At 32.3% G+C, this 22371-nt stretch overlaps 1 protein-coding gene across 1 annotated transcript in view; it reads right to left on the bottom strand.

Moving 5' to 3' along the window:
• Positions 1 to 5312: 5312 nt before the first annotated feature.
• The window catches only part of MDGA2 (MAM domain containing glycosylphosphatidylinositol anchor 2), a 391758-nt gene continuing 374699 nt past the window's right edge, over positions 5313 to 22371 (bottom strand). Inside the window, exons 12-14 of the mRNA XM_017889604.1 lie at positions 20240 to 20370; positions 10886 to 10991; positions 5313 to 7237 (exon numbers count right to left, since the gene is read on the bottom strand). Coding sequence (XP_017745093.1) covers positions 7164 to 7237; positions 10886 to 10991; positions 20240 to 20370 — 311 coding nt within the window. The 3' untranslated portion in view covers positions 5313 to 7163. The remainder of the gene's footprint in view (positions 7238 to 10885; positions 10992 to 20239; positions 20371 to 22371) is intronic.

Here is a 22371-nt window from a genome sequence, read left to right as displayed (position 1 = left end):
ATTATTTTTACTCTATTACATGATGTAACTGACTAGCTGGGTTGTAATTCTCAATGTTATAATTATCATAATTCATTGCCATGCCGAAGTCAATTCTGCGATATGTGTGAAATGAAATACCTCTTTAGTTTAGCCTATTGCATGACATTGTGGTGTACCATGCATCTTTCAAATCTCTTTAAGAAAAATTAATGACAGGCCAAACTTGTGACAAAGTACTGTGAATAACATTGAAGGAAGAAATATTTTAAACAGGGGTATATTATGATTTGTGGTGGAATTAAAAAACACGTAGCAGGAAAAAGAAAAAAAAAAGAGTGAACCTAGGTATGTATATAATGTACTTAAAGAGAGGACTCAGATTTTAAAATGGACAAAATAAAATTACATTATTTTAAATACTGCATAGTCAGTGAGCATTTGATGTAAACCTTACAAATATGGTTGGGTGTTTTTTTTTTCACTTTAGGGTTTGTCGAAAAGTAGTAATATTAGGCATTGTTTGGCACTTCTGGCAATGTTAGTGACTTCAGTGAATTTCATTATATCTATGATGCATTTCATATATCACTACAAAGAAATGCTGCCAATTGCAATTAAAATGGGCCCAATTGCAGAGATGTTAATATGTAGAGAGACAAGCATTCTTGAACTCATGAAATAGAATAATACTCCAAATTAAAGTTGGGATCAATTACTGGCAATAAGAGATTACATGGTATACTCTTTCTTCCAGAACATTAAAAACTCCATTGCCTGGTGCCTCTCTATAAAAGAACAAAAAATATTGGCATCAATTACACTTTAAATATGTTATCAAAACGGAAAAGGAAAAATATGTTGGTGAGTCCAGTTCATAATAAATACAAAAAGTATTAGGAAAAGGAAGGCAGTTGCTAAATGGGTGTTTTAAAAGTTTCATTATTTTTACTAACATTAAAGAAGAGGTTACTTAACAAAATTTACATTTCACTTGTTCCAGTCTTTTAAAATTTCTGCATTTTATCCATGTACTTTCAATTAAAGCAACTGAACATATGATCTGTAGTGAAAAATGTTGATTCAAATTGTTTGTTGGTTTACGTGAATGATCCAGAAGCCATTTGAGATATATATTTTATTACCATCTCAATAAGCCTGATTGCTTTGCACTTCTTCTGATTGCCCCTTTGTTCTTCACATTCATCTGCAATTTTTAAAAAATTTAATCAAAATTAATTTGTGAAGTACCAGCCAGTTCTCATCAACTTCTGAAGCATTGTGTATTCTTACTGTTTGAGATGGTAGGAAAGATTTTAGTATTTTATAAATGCTTAGTAGTAGGATTGAAACTTTTTCTTACAGTAGTTTCTTTGTGCAGGATTACTTAGGATAATAGGACATTTGATTGTTTACCTGAAAAGGACACATGTATATTCAAATATTCTGAATATAGTCTTTTTTTATTTAATTTGCAAAAGCCTCACTCAAATCACTTTAAAGATCAAGGGAGAGAGAGGCAATGAGTTGAGTCTCCTTTTAGATCTCAAACATTTTCATTGCTACTATCATGAATGAGAGTGCAGAAAATCAACTAAAAGGGTGATCTACTGATAAGAGATAGTGGAGAAAAGGGGCTAGTTGCCACAAAATGGAAGTCAAGATGAAGAGAAATTTTGTAAAAGTAAAAGAAATGCCCCAGATATCGTGTACTTGAATCTCTTTGGTCTGATAAAGTGTACAGGTTACTGTGAAACTGAAAAAATATTAATATGCCTAATTCATTCAAATAAGCTATGAAACTCATTTGTTTATTATGTTTAATTTAAAGGGCTTGGTTCAGATCAATTCCATCATTACCTAAATATTCAAACTGGTCCCCTTTTGAACTGACTGAAAATAGACATTAAATTCCAGGTTCATATGTATTTCATATTTAACCTTCAAAGGTTTAACTGCTTTTGCATGTATTACAAATATAGGAGAGTGCATCAGGGAGTTCCTATTGAAATTTCTTTCTGCAGACATTAAGGTATGTGGAACACTGAAGATTTATCCCATGGTAACCAATAAATTGTATAACTAATTTCATTTTAGTGATAAGTGAATACTTCTCAACAAACACACATACTGCTTGTCATACCTTACCTGGAAAGAGGCTTTATTGAACATAAGCTGTAAAGTTATATTTTAAGTTGAATTACTGAATTTGCACAAACATTTCTACAGAATTGTTTTAAAAAATCAAGCTTTGTCGTTTTCCACTACATTTTGTTGTGCTTTTATATTAATACTCGCAAATGTTATAATTTAATACTTATATTCCAATTACTTGCATAAGCAGTTTTTTTTTTAAATCCTGGGGTGTTGAAAGAACATATAATAATAATACTCTTCTTAGGCAAAAGTCTTTTAAATGAAGTTAAAAGCTGAGATAATTTAAGGAAAAGGATCTTCAAATTTTCATAACCAACAGGTTTAAGTGAAATTTACAATGCATTGGAAAACTGGCTGGTTAAAGATATGATTTGTCCTCAGGTAGCTCAAAATCATTTTTACAGGTTTTTGTTTTTTTGTAAAAGTGTTTTTTAATCTTGGTAAAATAATAAAATAATATTTCACAATTTGCACAGAGTCTGACTAAAGGGCAGAGGCATATTACCCTCAGAGTTTAGAATAAAGCCAGATTTTTCAGGCCCAGTTCCACTGTAGAGTTAGTATGCACTGCAATCCCAAACATTTTCTTGTTCCCTCTAAAGCTAGGGCCAATTTCATTTCAAGTGGAGGTTAGAGTAAAAAAAAAATCACTTTTGTGTTCTACCATCTTCTGCACTAAGTATTCTTAATAACCTTTTGCTCTGGTTGACCCATTTAATAACCTGGAAGAAAAATAGTGTTGCTCCATATCTGGTCTCAATGGAAGTAATTTTCTAATGGACAATAAGCCGAAAGGCCATGGCTGTCTAGGAGGTTAAACAACAAATATCTTGTCTGCATGGGCTTACGCAGCAGCTTCGGTCCTTTCTTCTTCAGAAGCGGCTTTGTTGTCTTGCCTGTAATTTGCACATTTAGGCTCTGTAGTTTGTTTATAAAATAGTTTTACACAAACCACTCTTAGCAGTGCAAGCTTCTGAGTTGAAAATTATTCAGGCTTGTTTCATTGAAGGCACTTGGTTTCCATGGCAATTTATAAAAGATGGTGGTTTGGTTTCTTCATTGGAACAGATGACGTAGTTTGGGTGTTCAAGTGGCCGCAAGCAAACTCCGATAAGCCTGTGTAATATGTAAGCCCAGGTTTACCATCCTGGATAGTAGTGCATGCAAAAAGAGACAGCATACAGTTATCTAGCTTAGCCATGGGAGAAAAATAATAATAATAAATGTGGGATGGGGATAAGGTGGGGAGAAACATGAATGCTTTAAATAATTCTGAGTTCGGGTTATTTTCAAGGAAGGGTAACAGCCAAAGGTAAAAGGGCCTACATTTATTTAATTCTCTATGAAAACCTTCTCGAAAGGAAAATAAATGCCAGCTCTTCACGTACCCTGTTTACAGTGAGGTTTTTGTTGGCAGGCCATTAGGTTTCCATGGTAACAAGCAAACTATTCATTTGAAACAAAACCAGCCATGACTTTGTGCTTTGACAAGGATTTCTATAGCTCTTTTTTTTTTTTTCATTTTTTTTCATTTTTTTTCCAGAGTTCAACCAGATGACGCTGTGATCTTTTTAGCCACAAAAGCACCTGAAGGTCTCTTCTCTACTCAGGTCAAGAATATCTTTTATGTTTAGTTTGGAGTAAGTTATACTTCCATGATGTCTTTTTATCCCCAGTGCTTAAAAAAATTTGTTTTTATTATTTTGTTTTTGAGTCAGTAGTCAGTGGAGGAATCTTTGGTAGTTTGTTTGTTCAATGTCCATTTACAAAGACTCTTTCTTCATGCCAGTGCCTGGTGAATCTTTTATAGCCTCTGCCAGGATAAGGTCACCTTCGAGGACTTAAGATAGACATGAGGACGATAATGGGAAAAAGCCATATATGAACCAAAATCCCAACAGCACCATCAACGGAATCTAAAGATAAGGAAAATAAATGCAAACAAAAAAAGAAGAATAAGCATTTCACGTAGCTACTAACACAATCTGGGTGAATAATAAAACAAGTATATGGAAGATATTTATTTTTATTTTGTTTTGTTTATCAGCTTCATTGCTAAGGGAAGTGAAAAGGAAAATGAATATATGGTAAGGCACTTGATAAAAAGATTTACAGATTTTAAATTGATATAATATGCTATGAAAACTTGTTCGTGAGATATTCACAGAGGTTTGTGGTTGAGCTCAATCTTAGAGAGTTCTGCTAGCCCTAGGAAAGCAGGAACATGGAGAAAATTATCAGAAATCTTCATAAAGTAGATTTTTGTTTTTCAAGCTTCCAGAAGTGGATAAGCTTGAAGACTGAAAGACTATCTTAATGAAAACTAGAAAGGGATGATCATGTGTACCGAAATTACTATTGCAACTAGTAGATTATCCATGTTTAGATCNCTTACAGTAGTTTCTTTGTGCAGGATTACTTAGGATAATAGGACATTTGATTGTTTACCTGAAAAGGACACATGTATATTCAAATATTCTGAATATAGTCTTTTTTTATTTAATTTGCAAAAGCCTCACTCAAATCACTTTAAAGATCAAGGGAGAGAGAGGCAATGAGTTGAGTCTCCTTTTAGATCTCAAACATTTTCATTGCTACTATCATGAATGAGAGTGCAGAAAATCAACTAAAAAGGGTGATCTACTGATAAGAGATAGTGGAGAAAAGGGGCTAGTTGCCACAAAATGGAAGTCAAGATGAAGAGAAATTTTGTAAAAAGTAAAAGAAATGCCCCCAGATATCGTGTACTTGAATCTCTTTGGTCTGATAAAGTGTACAGGTTACTGTGAAACTGAAAAAATATTAATATGCCTAATTCATTCAAATAAGCTATGAAACTCATTTGTTTATTATGTTTAATTTAAAGGGCTTGGTTCAGATCAATTCCATCATTACCTAAATATTCAAACTGGTCCCCTTTTGAACTGACTGAAAATAGACATTAAATTCCAGGTTCATATGTATTTCATATTTAACCTTCAAAGGTTTAACTGCTTTTTGCATGTATTACAAATATAGGAGAGTGCATCAGGGAGTTCCTATTGAAATTTCTTTCTGCAGACATTAAGGTATGTGGAACACTGAAGATTTATCCCATGGTAACCAATAAATTGTATAACTAATTTCATTTTAGTGATAAGTGAATACTTCTCAACAAACACACATACTGCTTGTCATACCTTACCTGGAAAGAGGCTTTATTGAACATAAGCTGTAAAGTTATATTTTAAGTTGAATTACTGAATTTGCACAAACATTTCTACAGAATTGTTTTAAAAAATCAAGCTTTGTCGTTTTCCACTACATTTTGTTGTGCTTTTTATATTAATACTCGCAAATGTTATAATTTAATACTTATATTCCAATTACTTGCATAAGCAGTTTTTTTTTTAAATCCTGGGGTGTTGAAAGAACATATAATAATAATACTCTTCTTAGGCAAAAGTCTTTTTAAATGAAGTTAAAAGCTGAGATAATTTAAGGAAAAGGATCTTCAAATTTTCATAACCAACAGGTTTAAGTGAAATTTACAATGCATTGGAAAACTGGCTGGTTAAAGATATGATTTGTCCTCAGGTAGCTCAAAATCATTTTTACAGGTTTTTGTTTTTTTGTAAAAGTGTTTTTTAATCTTGGTAAAATAATAAAATAATATTTCACAATTTGCACAGAGTCTGACTAAAGGGCAGAGGCATATTACCCTCAGAGTTTAGAATAAAGCCAGATTTTCAGGCCCAGTTCCACTGTAGAGTTAGTATGCACTGCAATCCCAAACATTTTCTTGTTCCCTCTAAAGCTAGGGCCAATTTCATTTCAAGTGGAGGTTAGAGTAAAAAAAAAATCACTTTTGTGTTCTACCATCTTCTGCACTAAGTATTCTTAATAACCTTTTGCTCTGGTTGACCCATTTAATAACCTGGAAGAAAATAGTGTTGCTCCATATCTGGTCTCAATGGAAGTAATTTTCTAATGGACAATAAGCCGAAAGGCCATGGCTGTCTAGGAGGTTAAACAACAAATATCTTGTCTGCATGGGCTTACGCAGCAGCTTCGGTCCTTTCTTCTTCAGAAGCGGCTTTGTTGTCTTGCCTGTAATTTGCACATTTAGGCTCTGTAGTTTGTTTATAAAATAGTTTTACACAAACCACTCTTAGCAGTGCAAGCTTCTGAGTTGAAAATTATTCAGGCTTGTTTCATTGAAGGCACTTGGTTTCCATGGCAATTTATAAAAGATGGTGGTTTGGTTTCTTCATTGGAACAGATGACGTAGTTTGGGTGTTCAAGTGGCCGCAAGCAAACTCCGATAAGCCTGTGTAATATGTAAGCCCAGGTTTACCATCCTGGATAGTAGTGCATGCAAAAGAGACAGCATACAGTTATCTAGCTTAGCCATGGGAGAAAATAATAATAATAAATGTGGGATGGGGATAAGGTGGGGAGAAACATGAATGCTTTAAATAATTCTGAGTTCGGGTTATTTTCAAGGAAGGGTAACAGCCAAAGGTAAAAGGGCCTACATTTATTTAATTCTCTATGAAAACCTTCTCGAAAGGAAAATAAATGCCAGCTCTTCACGTACCCTGTTTACAGTGAGGTTTTGTTGGCAGGCCATTAGGTTTCCATGGTAACAAGCAAACTATTCATTTGAAACAAAACCAGCCATGACTTTGTGCTTTGACAAGGATTTCTATAGCTCTTTTTTTTTTTTTCATTTTTTTTCATTTTTTTTCCAGAGTTCAACCAGATGACGCTGTGATCTTTTAGCCACAAAAGCACCTGAAGGTCTCTTCTCTACTCAGGTCAAGAATATCTTTTATGTTTAGTTTGGAGTAAGTTATACTTCCATGATGTCTTTTATCCCCAGTGCTTAAAAAAATTTGTTTTATTATTTTGTTTTGAGTCAGTAGTCAGTGGAGGAATCTTTGGTAGTTTGTTTGTTCAATGTCCATTTACAAAGACTCTTTCTTCATGCCAGTGCCTGGTGAATCTTTTATAGCCTCTGCCAGGATAAGGTCACCTTCGAGGACTTAAGATAGACATGAGGACGATAATGGGAAAAGCCATATATGAACCAAAATCCCAACAGCACCATCAACGGAATCTAAAGATAAGGAAAATAAATGCAAACAAAAAAAGAAGAATAAGCATTTCACGTAGCTACTAACACAATCTGGGTGAATAATAAAACAAGTATATGGAAGATATTTATTTTATTTTGTTTTGTTTATCAGCTTCATTGCTAAGGGAAGTGAAAAGGAAAATGAATATATGGTAAGGCACTTGATAAAAGATTTACAGATTTTAAATTGATATAATATGCTATGAAAACTTGTTCGTGAGATATTCACAGAGGTTTGTGGTTGAGCTCAATCTTAGAGAGTTCTGCTAGCCCTAGGAAAGCAGGAACATGGAGAAAATTATCAGAAATCTTCATAAAGTAGATTTTGTTTTCAAGCTTCCAGAAGTGGATAAGCTTGAAGACTGAAAGACTATCTTAATGAAAACTAGAAAGGGATGATCATGTGTACCGAAATTACTATTGCAACTAGTAGATTATCCATGTTTAGATCAGTCCATTATCTATAAATTATACAAATCATTTTCTCTTTATTTTAACTTTTAGAGGCATGATGAAGTCCATTCTAACTAAAAAATCCCTTCCACCAATCAGCCTGGAAAGTTCTACTTAATTGGGATTTGTTAAAACCTGGTGTCCAGGTGATGCCTCTTAGAATGAATGCCTTACTGAGGAGGGATAACAGGTATAATTCATTAACCTAGCTAAAGTTACAAAATGGTTTGTATCTAGGGTAGAGTTGAGTTTGACAATGGAGACAAACAATCTTATATCTGGATGGTGTGGACCATAGTTCCATTTATCGCCCGGAAATAATTGGCAGCCTGAGGAATCAGGAAGAGGCTTTCAGCCTTCAGGTTGGTCTGTACTTAGAATATAATATTCATCTAATAATCATCAATCAATCAAATCCTAGTCATCAAAATGAACTTAATAAATGGTAATTAAATGACACAAATGTAACAGTAAACTTTCTGATACCAAATAGATTATTTTTGTTCAATTAAGATTATTTATTTCCCCTAATTTATAGAGTTTAAATAAAATATCCCCAATACATATAGGGGTATTTTCATATTTAAAACTGCCGCACATTTTTTGGACTTGCTAGTTTAAGAGGAAAAAAACTAATTATAAAAATATTCTATTGTAATAGAACTTGTACAGTAATGAAGTCCCTATGGGCTTTCACAGGCATTTAACTGTGGCTACTTTTATCAGTTATGCTTTCTTTCTGCACTAGGGAGTAAATAATTTCCTTTGCTTTCCTCCTTTGAAAAGTTTAATTCAATTTATTGAATTTATTTATAAGATTTGTGCTTACATTATGAAAATGTAAAATTTCTGTATATAGTTGTAACTGCCTTTAATTAATAAAATGTTACTGCCACTCAGTCATACTATGAAATTCAAAAGAAATACTATTATCCTTTGAAGAGAATACATGTTTTCCTGTGCATTAGAAAAACTGTTCTTTTGAATATAGCTACTGGTTTTCTAAAGCAGAACCAGACAGATACAAGGATAAATTTTTACTAAACATGTTACTTGAAATACTAAGTTTATGACAAGATACTAGGAGCAAAATGGCTCATTGTTATATAAAATCTTAGTTTTGTCTTTTGACAATACCTAAGAATTGAGTCAATTCAGTTCATATGAGTAATCAGTGGACAACTGTACACATTTAACTTTCAACATCTAGACTGATATAGTTTCTCACCAAATATAGAAAATTAACAAAGACTCTGATTTGCTCTAGACTTACACAAGATAGATTTTCAGGCTTTTGTATGTGCTAAATAATTGATGAGCAATTTGTGTAAATTTAGTTTGATTACTTTCTCTATATATGACCACAAAATAAAAGATTCCAGATGAGTCTAAGATAATCCTTCAATTGCAGTCATTTTTAACAGGAATGATTTTATAGATTTCATAGCTTCAAATGTGAAATACAGAGATGAGGATTTTAAGAAGCAGCTAAACACATAATTCTAAATCTTTGTGCATTATTTATCATGTTTTATTTATATCTCTTCTATTATAAAATGGACCTGTGATGAAAAAATAAAATTAAAGATATCATTAAACTGTCATATTCAAAAGAGGGTATAAAGTGAAAATCAAATTACTAAACAAGCTTTTGGTGCAGATAGGAGATTAGACCATATTAGGGCTACTTCATTACTTAATATATGTATTTAGGCTCATTACAATGCTGAATCTGTTAAAATGGCTGGCAAAAGGCCAGGAGCGGTGGCTCACGCCTGTAATCCCAGCAGTTTGGGAGGCCGAGGCAGGTGGATCACCTGAGGTTGGGAGTTCAAGACCAGCCTGGTCAACATGGTGAAATCCTGTCTCTACTAAAAATACAAAAAATTAGCAGGGCGTGGTGCCGCGCGCCTGTAATCCCAGCTACTCAGGAGGCTGAGGGAAGAAACTCACTTGAACCCGAGAGGCGGAGATTGCAGAGTGAGCAGAGATTGCACAGTTGCACTCCAGCCTGTGCAATGAGAGCAAAACTCCGTCTCAAAAAAAAAAAAAAAAAAATTGGCTAAGTCAGGAAATATATTCACTATATTCATAAACTGGAGGCACAAAAACATCTATGCTGATATGGTAAGGCTTGTGTCCTCACACAAATCTCATCTTGAAATATAATCCCCATAATCCCCACGTTTCAAGGGAGAGACCAGGTGGAGGTAATTGAATAATGGGGGCGGTTCCCCCATACTGTTCTCATGAAAGTGAGTTTTCACTAGATCTGATGATTTTATTATTATTATTATTATTATTTATTTATGTATTTTGAGACGGAATCTTGCTCTGTCGCCCAGGCTGCAGTGCAGTGACGTGATTTCAGCTGACTGCAAGCTCCGCCTCCCGGGTTCACGCCATTCTCATGCCTCAGACTCCCGAGTAGCTGGGACTATAGGGGCCGGCGCCACGCCCGGCTAATTTATTTCTTTGTATTTTTTACTAGAGATGGGGTTTCACCGTGTTAGCCAGGATGGTCTCCATCTCCTGACCTCGTGATCCGCCTACCTCGGCCTCCCAAAGTGCTGGGATTACAGGGGTGAGTCACTGCGCCCGGCCAATCTGATGATTTTATAAGGGGCACTTCCCCCTTCTCTCACCAATTCTCCTTGCCGCCTTGTGAAGAAGGTACTTTGCTTCCCTTTCACCTTCCGCCATGATTGTGAGTTTCCTTAGGCCTACCAGCCTTGCTGAACTGTGAGTCAATTAAATCTCTTTCCTTTATAAATTGCCCAGTCTTGGGCAGTTCTTTATAGCAGTATGAAGATTGACTAATACAATTTACATTATAAATATGTGCTACGTATACAGGTTCATCAAATATTTTAATAAAAGTTTTAAAATCGTCTAAAACAAATAATGTCAAAGTATTTTAAAATCTTAACAATAAAAGTGTACTTGCCTTACACAGAGCTAAATCAAAATGTCACTTCTATTTTATCTTAGGCCAAATATATCTGCAATTGAATTTAATACTTTAAAAATAACTGAAGAAACTTTAGGGTATTAGATATAAGAATTTTAAATAAACCAACTAAAATAACTGTTTTAAAATTAATTTAATTAAATGTTAATTTAATAGTGATGTTACTTTAACGTTACAACAAACCCATCTCAAGCAAAGATACTTACTCTTACTTGCTAGGTCTTGTTTTGCACATTCTCCTTCTGCAATTGATACATCGTCAATAGCAATGTCACCTTCTATTCCAGGACCTCGGATACCTTCAAAAATGAGCTACAAATATAAATGAAACAAACCTAAATGTGGAGCTTTTATTTGCAGATCAATTTCTTTTGAGAAATCAAGGAGACAAAAGTAAACTTGTCAGTAATCCTGGCATCTTTTAGATTTGATGACCTTCAGAATTAAAACGTGCAGAAAACATAAATTTTCATCCCAAAAACGGTAATTCAATCTTCCTTGCACTATATTAGTTTTTCTCATCAAAAGCTCTCTGTCAATTTTAAAGCAAAACTAAATTTAATCAACTAATACAATAAAACAATGACTACACATCCTCTTTTAATTTTTAAGGATAAGAAAAAAATGTTTTATTTGAAAAGTCTTTCTCTGACATAGGTATTTTCTGGTTTTATCTGAACATAACTCATAACATTAGTTTTCTAGAAATATTTTAAAGAATGAATCAATTCTGGATTCTTTACAACAGTAATATGTATATTGAAGCCCAGACCAAAGTTTTTCTCTCTCTGACATTGATTTCTCACAAACAGATTGAATATGTTCGTCATATTCCCATGTTGACTTTATAATTTACGTCCATGATTTCACTGCTGATATTCCATTTTTTAAACTTGAAGATATTTATCAGTCTATTTATGTTGAATATCTCATGGTATACCTTTGAATTTATGGTGGCTATAACAATGGTGGTCACTGAGGCTCAGTGCATGAATATTGAAAGAATAAATGAGTACAATCAGAATCCTTTATTATTAAATAATCAATACAATGACAATAGAAGCACAATTAGCAAATTTATATATATTTTTTATTTTTACAGAAACAAGACTCTTAGAATTTTCTTTATGACTCCCAGATTATTCCTTGCTTTCAGGAAAACTTTTTAATCTTTTTGATACTGTAAGGCAATTCATGCATTTAGTGGTAGGTGTATAGTTCTAGAAAAATATTTACATGTTAAAAGAAAATATCTGTTTTGGTCATTCCAAAGAATAGTTTTATAAAAAGCTGTTTCTAATATCAATCTGGTAATGTGCATTATTAATAACATTTCTAGACTTATGTCATCACAACAGATTTGACAATGTTTATTTTTATCAATGCCAAAGTTTTGTTTTGTTTTATTTGAAAACATCTCCTCAAAGGCAAATCAGAGTCATTTCTGAACTTTTCAAAGCTGCTGTCCTGGGAGAGCCATAGCTTAATTACGATGATTTTGAGAGAACTTAGGCTATTTTTGAGAAATTGATCCAATGTTCTTTGATATGCTCTCATAATTTTATCAAAGGGAATCTCCAGGTAGTAAGCAGAGGGAATCACTTGTCAACTTTTGTATTGAGACCCTGTCCTTCACTTAAATGTAGTTCATAAACAAAGAATAATTTTCATGATTTGATAGCAGAGAAAAATGTGAGATCTTACTGATATACAAATATGATAAATATGGAGTTTCCTGCTTGTCTATGTTAAGATAAGCATGTTCTTAAAGATTCTCCAAAGCCATCTCTTTGAAAAACATTTAAAATGGTCTGTTTCACTGAAGCCAAAACAAAATGGCAGCTACTAGCTTGGTTCTACTGTTTTATGTATTACGCTTGTTCCTTCAAATGATAAAAGGTTTTGTAGCTACCATGGTTCATCAGAAAACTACAGCACAAGGGTATTACATAAAACACTATAACCAAGTTAGCAGTTTAGCAAATTTTCAGTCCTCAGATAGAAGTATTATTGTGGCTGCTTGGAATTGATGACTTCCATTTGAGATAGGATGGTGTCTGGAAAGGTAACTGGGAAGTGGCTTTAAAAAGTCTCAGAAGACTTTGAAACAGTCCTTTATTGAAAGGTCTATGAGAAACAATTTAGAAAAAAAATGAACAGTATAAACATTTGAGAGAATTAAATATGGAGAAAGGGAAGTCATTTTAAGGTGCAGAATATTCCACATTATGGATATAATTTATTTAACCAGTACCCTATAGTCATTGTTAGACATTACAACTGTTATCTCCTATACTGAACAAGGCTGAGGTGACTACATTTCAAGCACATTGTTGTTTAAGGTCTATAAAGTGCCCCTATGAGCAAACTACCTGTGAGAAAATATTTCCGTTTTTCCAAAAGGTAGGTTTTTAAGTCTTGGGGTATATTTTCCCTCTTTGATATGTGTCCCTTACCTGATAGAGAGTCAATGTTAGAGTAAATCAATAGTTACTATTAAATACTGATTGTAGAGTGCAATACAGGTTTTACAATGTAGCCATAGCAAAGATAAGGGGTTTGCATTCCCATGTGCTTTATGTGGGCAAGTGAGATGTGGTGAAGAGTCTAATAAAGGTGGGTTAAAATGCTCTGCACCTGCTCGCACTTGAAATTTACACAGATGAAGCTGAAGTCAAAATCCTTTTATTAGGAAGGATGTTTGCAAAACATCCCTGTGTTCTGTGTCACTGAAGCCAAAACAAAATGGCAGTGCATGGATTTCCCATCTTAGCTATGTAAAGGTAAAAAGTTTGAAGAAAATATCTACGCTTTTCTTATTCAAAGTACACAATTGCTTTCACTTAGTAAGTTCTTGTTACTTCCAGGTAGGAGTCATATAAAATGGTGAGATTTCTTTAAAATCAAAACTAAAACATACATGTCATCAAAGTCATTTCTGAATTTTTCAAAGCTGCTATCCTGGGAAAGTCATAGTTTAATTACAACGATCATGCCATTACTCAAAGCATTTCAACACTTCTTCTGCTACTGCTTTTAAAGGATTAAACAATTTTCCTTTTCTGTTACTTTTCTTTTCATCCTGTCTTCCTGCCTCCCTGTGCAGCTTGATCAAAATCAAAAGGTTGGACCTAGGCTTGTGCTAAAAAAAAAAAAAAGTCCAAGAGCAGTGAAATTGTGAAAGACAGACCCTTTTGTAGTCAGATTGAGAGAATGTGTCAGAAACCATCTGTAGTAAACATCAGGAAGCAGATTGACTAATGTAATTTAGTATGTGTGCTACCTACCTACTGGCAATATGTTGACTATAAGTTTGTGGTCTGCTGAAGAGCGAAAGTAGAAATCAACAAAAATCAAAGCATCATGTGTCCACAGGGCTTCGTATACCTACAGCATTACCTTATGTGAATATTTCATCCCTTGGTGATATGGAATGAATGAAGTGGTACAGTAAAAAAAAGTAGGCTGATTTGCAAATATATTATTTACATTTACATTTACAATTATTGATACTACATTTTGTCCTTGATAAAGCAAGGTAATTTCTTTAAGCATAGTAGGAATTTTAGACATTGTGTGTAAATAAATCTAATTAGTGGCTATTTATTGGAATGATAAAAATAATTTCCAGGAATAAAACTCTTAGTACAGTCATAATTTATATTTTTAATATTTATTTGTAATCTTGTGATGATGAATCTACTTTAATAGGCCAGATAAATACTTGCAGTCTTCCACAGGGTCCTTTTGAACAGAAAGAAAAGATCCTGTATAGCATGTTTGTTTCCTTTTGATTTCCACAGTTTTGCTATTAGGAAAATATACATTAGTTTTTAACTGGTTGAATTTCACAAAGAAATATTTATTGCATTGTTTTATTTATGCTCTGAGCTCTTGACTACAATTATATTTCTGAATTATTGTAATTAAATTTTATAGATTCGAACAGATTCATAAATGACTCCTAGACTAAGATCTAGAGAGAGCATGTTTTACTTGACATTGTTTTTGTGTGAGTTAGATTAGACAAATATAAAGTGTAGATATTAAATTTAAATGATGTGCCTTAGCCAAACTTTTAAGCATTTGTAAAAATAAATCTTTGCTTGGCATTTTCTAGAATATAAAGATGAGAAATTATAAGTCCATTAAAATATGATGTGTTTAGCCATAGAAGATGTGATCTTTTTACACAACAAAAAATATTAATTATATTTATTTTGAGAATTAAGACTCTAGTTTAAAAGTTAAATTATCATATTTTATGACTTTCCATCATTATTTTATCTACTATTACATTACAGAGATAAAACCATTTTTGTTTCCTCTTCAGTACTTCTGCATTTGGCTTAACTGACTTGAAGAAGGAATTAACAGCATCTAGGTACTCATGAAGAAAATGTTAAGGTTTAGGTCTCCTAAAAGAGGGATAAAATTATGCAAAACCTATTCCTCCCATACAATAGCAATATTATTTAAAATTATTTCCCTTAATTGAAATGACGAGTTTAAAATTGAAATGTTTTCACAGTGTGTTCATGCAACTCAGCAAACTTAACATATAAAAAATACTGCATAATCAGAAAATTAACTTTTGGTAAGTAAATTCAAATGGGAATTTTAAAATTAATGTGGACTTCTGTATTAGAATTATACCTCACAAAATCATTTCAGTTCATCAATTGACAGTTTCTTACACACATTATAATGCTTCAAAGCATATAAATATAGATATCAAAATAAAAATATAGATGATGCTATGAAAGTGTGTGTTCATATGTAATTTCTCAGCAAGAAAAGAAGAGCTACATGAATCACTAATGAGTAAAAGTAGATGGGGGAATTAAATAATACAATGCACTTCTGATGATTTGCCTTCATTTTTAATGGTGACTTTTGCAAATATTTACAATATAGTTTCTTCCTGACAAAAGGCAAATCACTTCTAATCATTACTGCTAAGGCAAATGCAAAACCCTAAGATTGCAGTTTGAAAACCGACAGTACATATCACTTTGAAAAACTTCAGGATATAAATATATTTTAAAATAACCATTAGCATTAATAATATTATCTTTATTTTATTACTGGTTTAGTAAATAATTGAACTATCCTCAACCATTACAAAATAAATTTGAAGAGAGACAACATAATAGACCTAGTGGGTCGCCTTGGCTTTTTCCCTGGGGAAACCATCTCAAATCAGAACGGTGAGTTTAACTTCACAGTGCTCTGCCAGTTCAACTTGTGGGACAAATGTCAATTAGCTGTCAGAATTTCTAATGTTAAATAATAACGTGAGAGTCGACTGTTGGGAAAGACAAAGAAATGCATCAAGTTGTGAGCTGGAATTGGTAAATGTTTTTAATGGTTAAGTCAGGAGTCACCATTGTATCCATATAATTGCCCTGGAATGTGGCTTAGAATGCCAGATATGCTACATGAGCATGTAATGTCTACTAATGAGGACAATATTTTCTAGCTTATTATTATTCTTAGTTGGAACATAGGGCAGAATGATGTAAGGAGAGCAGTATAGTCTCTTTTCCAGTCCCTGTTACAGTGTTAAGCATTTCTACCTTAATTTTCTCAAAAATTATGTCAAAACCTATTTCTAAGTCTTGAAATGAATAAGTAGGAGCAGGAGATTTCCAGAATCCCTTTCACTTAAACTAAGAAAATGTAAGGAGCATTTTGTGTCTTATAATCTATTTATATACTTTACCCCTGGAAAACATTTGGAATATACTATGAAAGAAGTAAAACATTAAAAGGGGATGGTTAAATATTTTCCTTGGTATGGGATGTACAATTAATTGACATTATAAGAATATATCCATTTTGTTTCTTTGGAATTGTTGCCCTAATTTTTTCAAATGTAGCAAAATATATTTTTATCCCAAGCACTGATCATGCTAAGTTAATTCTAGTAAATGAACCCAACATAAATTTCAATAGAATAAAACTTCTACTTGTCTTGAAAAGTACTAAACAATGATTGTATTTTCAACTAAGCAAACTAATTGGACCCACTCAAACAAAGGACTTTCCAAGTAATTTTTAAAGGATTTATGGATCAAATTAATTTAAAGTCATGCAACTCAAAACAAATAAAACAGCATAAATGTTAGTGAAAGAGACTCAAAGTCACTTATATTCCATTTAAAACTTCAAGAGGTAAAAGTTTTGCCTTCCACTTAAATACATCCTCAAATGCCAGAAAGTTACATTTGAGTAATAGTAAAGCTTCTCACAACTTAATTTATATGGTAATATATTGGTATCATTGTTGTTATCAGGAGTTCCTAGAAGATGTTACACACCAAAAAAAGTATTTTGAGAAGCTTGACAAGTTATAAAAGATTTTGGGTAAAATAATATTCGTATAAAACAATTCAAAACAAATCTTCTCTAAAATGAAGTAAGACAAAACAACAAAAGTGGCATGGGATTATTTAGTTGTGTTTCATGTTTCCTTGAACAATTAAGATTAATGAACTAAAGTCCTTAGCCAATAGACCTAGAAATATGTTGGGAAATGAAAGAGCATAGATCAAAATAAAAAGATGATTTTATCTATCTTTATTTTCCATTGATCATTTAAATAGCTTAAAAATGCATCAATTCAAACTATTTACAAATATAAATTTTTCCATTTGTTTCCAAGAAATATAGAGTAACAGGAACAAGAGCTGTCTTTCTACTTTAAACAACCAATAACTGGGCCAAGTATATGAAACCACAGTGTTCAGGATACCAGATATCAGATAATGAAGACGTGTGTTCCCTGGGAAATGGGAGTCAAATAAGGTGAATTCTGTTGACCAATACAAAGTTTATAGGCCATGGTGCAAGTAGAGGAAAAGAAGGTGAAACCTGGTAGAAAATCTGAGTTGAGGAGATGAGAGTTCAAAAAAACAAAGGAAGCTGGAATGTTCAGGGCAGAATACCAGAGAAAACAGTGGCAGAGAAAAGAGAGAAAAGAGAGAAACAGAGCACTGCAGAGAGTCCCCCTTGAGTATTCAGCAGAGTACTGATCAGGACATGAAATAAGGAATCTACCCAATACTTGGGAAAGAACCAGAGGGATGAATTTGAGTTAACAGTGCCCAGCCTTCACAGGACTGGGAATGGTGACTGCTCCCATCCACCACACGGAAAAATTTCGTAATATATGGGACATTTGGTGGAGGATTCAGAATAGTCTTGCCTCCATCATGAGAAATAATTAGCCCTATACCAAACATTACTCTAGTCTCGCCTAACAAATCTTAAAAGCAACACCTAAAATAATGAAACTGTTTTGAAGTGACTTAACTATCTTCCCTGAAAAAGCTCAAGAATATTTATAAGAATACAAAAATATTCAGCACCTATCAAGGTAACAGTCACAATGTCTGGTACCCAGTCAAATTACCAGACTTGTAAAAAAATAACGAAAACAATGATCCATTATGAGAAGAAAAATCAATCAACTGAAACCAACCAAGAACTTATATAGATGTTGGCAATAGCAGATAATTTAAAATGGTTATAATAACTGGATTTTATACATTTAAAATATTAACTAAAGACATACAAATATTTTCTAAAAGATTCAAATTGAACTTACAGAGATGAAAATCCAATGACTTAGATGAAAATACACCAAATAAAACTAAAAGTAAATTAGACATTGCAGAAGAAACTATTGTTGAATGTGAAGACAGAATAAAAACTATCACAAATTAAACACAAATAGAAAAAAATGAAAATGCCTTAATGAGTTGTGTGACACTTTCAAGCGATTTTATCTATGTGTGATTGAAATCTTCAAAGGAGAGGAGGACTAGCAGAAGTATCTGAAGAAACATTAGTGAGAAAAACCTCAAATTTTATGAAAACTATAAATCCACAGATCCAAGAAATTTAATGAACACAAAGCACATATAGAAGGAAGAAAAATATATCAAAGCACATCACAATACAATTTATAAAAATGAATGATAAGGAAAATCTTAAAAGCAACCAGAGAAAAAAGTCACATTACATATAGAAGAATAAATTTAAGGCTATCCACAGATTTCTTCCTGGAAACAATGCAAACAAGAAGAATATGGTACAATATCTGAAAAGTTCTTAAAAAACAACAACAACAACAACAACAACAACAAAAACAAGGATGCTTAATCAGAGGAAACTTTCAAAAAATGTGTGGTATATTATGATCTTGGTATTTTTGTTTATTGTGAACTTTGCTGGAATTTTGTGTTGGAGAGGCAGTCATGTGGGAAGTGAAAGTATATCTAGAATATCAACTTTTAGAAAAAATTTTGCTTTTAATGACAATATCAGTATATACATTTTAATATTAAGGTTACTTGTATCAGTAATACTTTGGAATCCTGTCTTCACAGTTTAATTTAGTTTGATGATATGTTGTCATTCATTTTCACAACTGTATTGTTCTTCATAGAAACAAAATGATTATTTTATTTTTCAAAACCATATGGGAATAAATCTTTTATATATCTGTAGATAATTGGCTAGCCTTACTCTCTGATTCTTTATCATTGTGAATGACTGTATTTTTATCATCCTGGTTTGATTTAGAAGTGCAATCTCCAAAGCAATTAGAATTTATAGATTAGATTACAAGAAAAGGTCATTCTACCAATTAAAAATTGGCACAATTTTCTATACCCTTACACAACATATGCCATGAAATGCATCCAAAAAAAACACTAGTAGAAGAAATATTCAATGCTATAAATACAGTGTCATGAAATAGATTTGAATTCTTTTGAAATAAGGCATAGAGCTGCAGAAGATATATGTCATAGACTTTGAAGATATTTTACCATATTTTAAAATATAAAATATTTGGATATGTAGATATATATTTATATATGTATATATGTTTATACACATTAAAATCATTAAAAACTGTATTAACTCCATTGAAATAGCTTAATCATCTGTTGTCTCTAGCTATAATGGCCAGTGTTGCAGTCTTTACAACTTCTATATTTTTACTGGTAACTCTCTTAGCTAACTCTCTAAGTTTTACTACTTTTCTATATAGAAACAAAGAAAATAAAGTCATCTTAATTTTAATAATCAGTGATCAATTACTGATATGGCATTAAATCAAAAGGAACTTTTGCTATGAGTACATAAAATTTCATCAAGAAAATTCAAACAGATTGAGAATTGATTATCAAGTTCCATTATTATAGAAACTTATATATATATACATCTCTCTCTATTTTTTTTTTTCAGGGAGTAAAATATAAGCATGTGGTTTTATAGAAATGGATTACATTTTATCCAGGCAAATCATTTAAATTTTGATAAACTATTATTCAAACCAATTACTTGATGAGTATTAATGAATAAAGGAAAAGCCCATTTATCTTTATAAAGCAGCTTTTAGAACTAAAGCAAAACTTAATCATATAATTTTTGTGATGCTTATATCATGGGATTTCTGAATATTCATATTTTAATATTTCCTCTAGATCTACCTTTAATGTTATGCTCATTTACAGCAATTAATTAGCCAAAATTACTATTCTTACCTGAAATGAAGTAATTGGGTATATATTAACATGAGCCTCATTCCATCTTTGTCCTTTATTCCCACTTGAAGACCACAGTGGATTCTCTATTGTTGTTTGCCCTTTCAAACGTAGATAAACATTTAAGACGCCTAAAAATGACAATAAAATTTTATTTTGCATAGTCATTTTCAACTCAAATTTGTTTTTCCTTGACCAAATACTTGTAAACTTCTTAAACTGAAATTTTACAGAACACTCTAGTGTCTTGTCCTCTCTTCTCTCATTTCCTATTTTGCTCTTATGACATTTGACATTTGATCCAAAAGGAACCATGTCCTAATTCCCTAGAACATGTGAATGTTGCCTGATACTGCAAAAGGGATTTAAGGATTTTGCAATGGGGAGATTATTCTAGATTATTAGGGTGAGTCCTAAATGCAATTACATATAGCTTTATAAAACAGAGGCCGAGGGAGATTTGATACAGGAAAGAAGGCCATGAGAGAGAAAGAGATGTTACATGGCTGGTTTCGAAGATGGAGGAAGGGGCCATAAGGACTACTGGCAGCTTCTTGAAGCTAGTAAAGGCAGAGGAAAGGGCTTCTCTCCTGGAGCTTCAGAAGAAGCCAGCTCTGATGACATCTCGATTTTAGGCCCAGAATGCTTTTTGTAGATTTCTATTCTCAAGAATAAGATAATAAATTTGTGCTGTTTTAGGTCATGAAGTTGGTGATCATTTGTTATTTGCTACAGTAGCAAGAGGAAATGAATATAGCATGTAATCATGTACTGACTAATTTGCTCAGAGTTGGACTCTAATTCTGTCATCTTATATTATCATTTAGAATCATAGTTTTCAGTTTGATTTTACCCGTCTCATTTTCCTCTAAAATAGTTATTGGAATATAAAATGAAGATAGCTTTTATCTCATCATTTGATATCTCTTTCAACAGTTTAATGTGCTGTACACAGTAATGATATTAATGATGATAATGATATTAATACAATAAATATATTTCGAACACTTACTCCAGATGAGGAATTAATCCTCTCAACAATCCTATGAAGTATTTATTATTATTGTCCCCACATTATAGATGATAAAACTTAGAGGGGTTAAACAGTTTGCCCTATGTCATACAGTAAGAACATAGCACAAGCAGGATTTGAACTCAGGGAGTTTCAGAGTCTTACATCTTAATCACTAGGCAATCAATATTTTAATAGATAATTTTAAAAATCAACTTTATTGAGGTAAAATTTACATGCAATAAAATTCATTCATTACTATGTGTACAGGCCAATAATTTTAGACTAATGTCTACTACAATGTAAGTACTCGATCAAGATACAATCAATGTATCTGGGTTGTATCAATATTCAAGATACAGAACATTTCCATTTCCTCAAACAATTCTCTCACTTTCCTCTGTAGTTTATCTTCCCAGCCACCCTTCCTTTGCTAGATAACTAGTGATCAGGCTTCTATCACTAATTAATGATTTCTTTTATAGAGTGTCATATTAATGGAATTAGGCAGTATATAATTTTTGTGTGTTTGGTGACTTTCCTTCAGTGTGACACTGATGATATTTATGTCATTGTTTTATTAGTCATTTTAAATTCAATGCTTAGTTACTTCTGTTTAATGTACTTTACTGATGTGTTTATATTTAAATATACCATCTTGTTGGTTTGCATTTCTGTCTTCTGTTTTTCCTTCTCCCTATCCCCTTCCATTCCTTTCTTCCAGGAATGGACTTTTTTCAGGATTTATAAAAAAACAAAAGATTTCAATTTATGTACTGTACTGACTTCTTAACTATATCTCCTTTTACTATGCATTAGTGATTATTTTAGAGTTAACAAGATACAACTTTTCAGAGTCTAATTAGAGTTAATATTTTACTTCTTCATACTTACAAATCATAATTCAAACTCCCTTCACATGTTCCACTATTACCTTTTCCTATTCACTTCAGATTCTGTATCTCCACAAATATAACAACCTTACACAACATATAATTCATTTATCTGCCTCATTTCTTTACTCAAATATCTTTTACTTTTGTTTACATTGTAAATCTCACCTTACAGTACTATTTTTTTTTTTTTGGTTTTTTTTTTTTTTTTTTTTTTTTTTTTTTTG

This window comes from Rhinopithecus bieti, unplaced genomic scaffold (genome assembly GCF_001698545.2).
Source record: "Rhinopithecus bieti isolate Rb0 unplaced genomic scaffold, ASM169854v2 scaffold_19285, whole genome shotgun sequence".
In the NCBI taxonomy this organism is placed as follows: Eukaryota; Metazoa; Chordata; class Mammalia; order Primates; family Cercopithecidae; genus Rhinopithecus; species Rhinopithecus bieti.
This window is presented reverse-complemented; position numbering and strand designations above follow the sequence as displayed.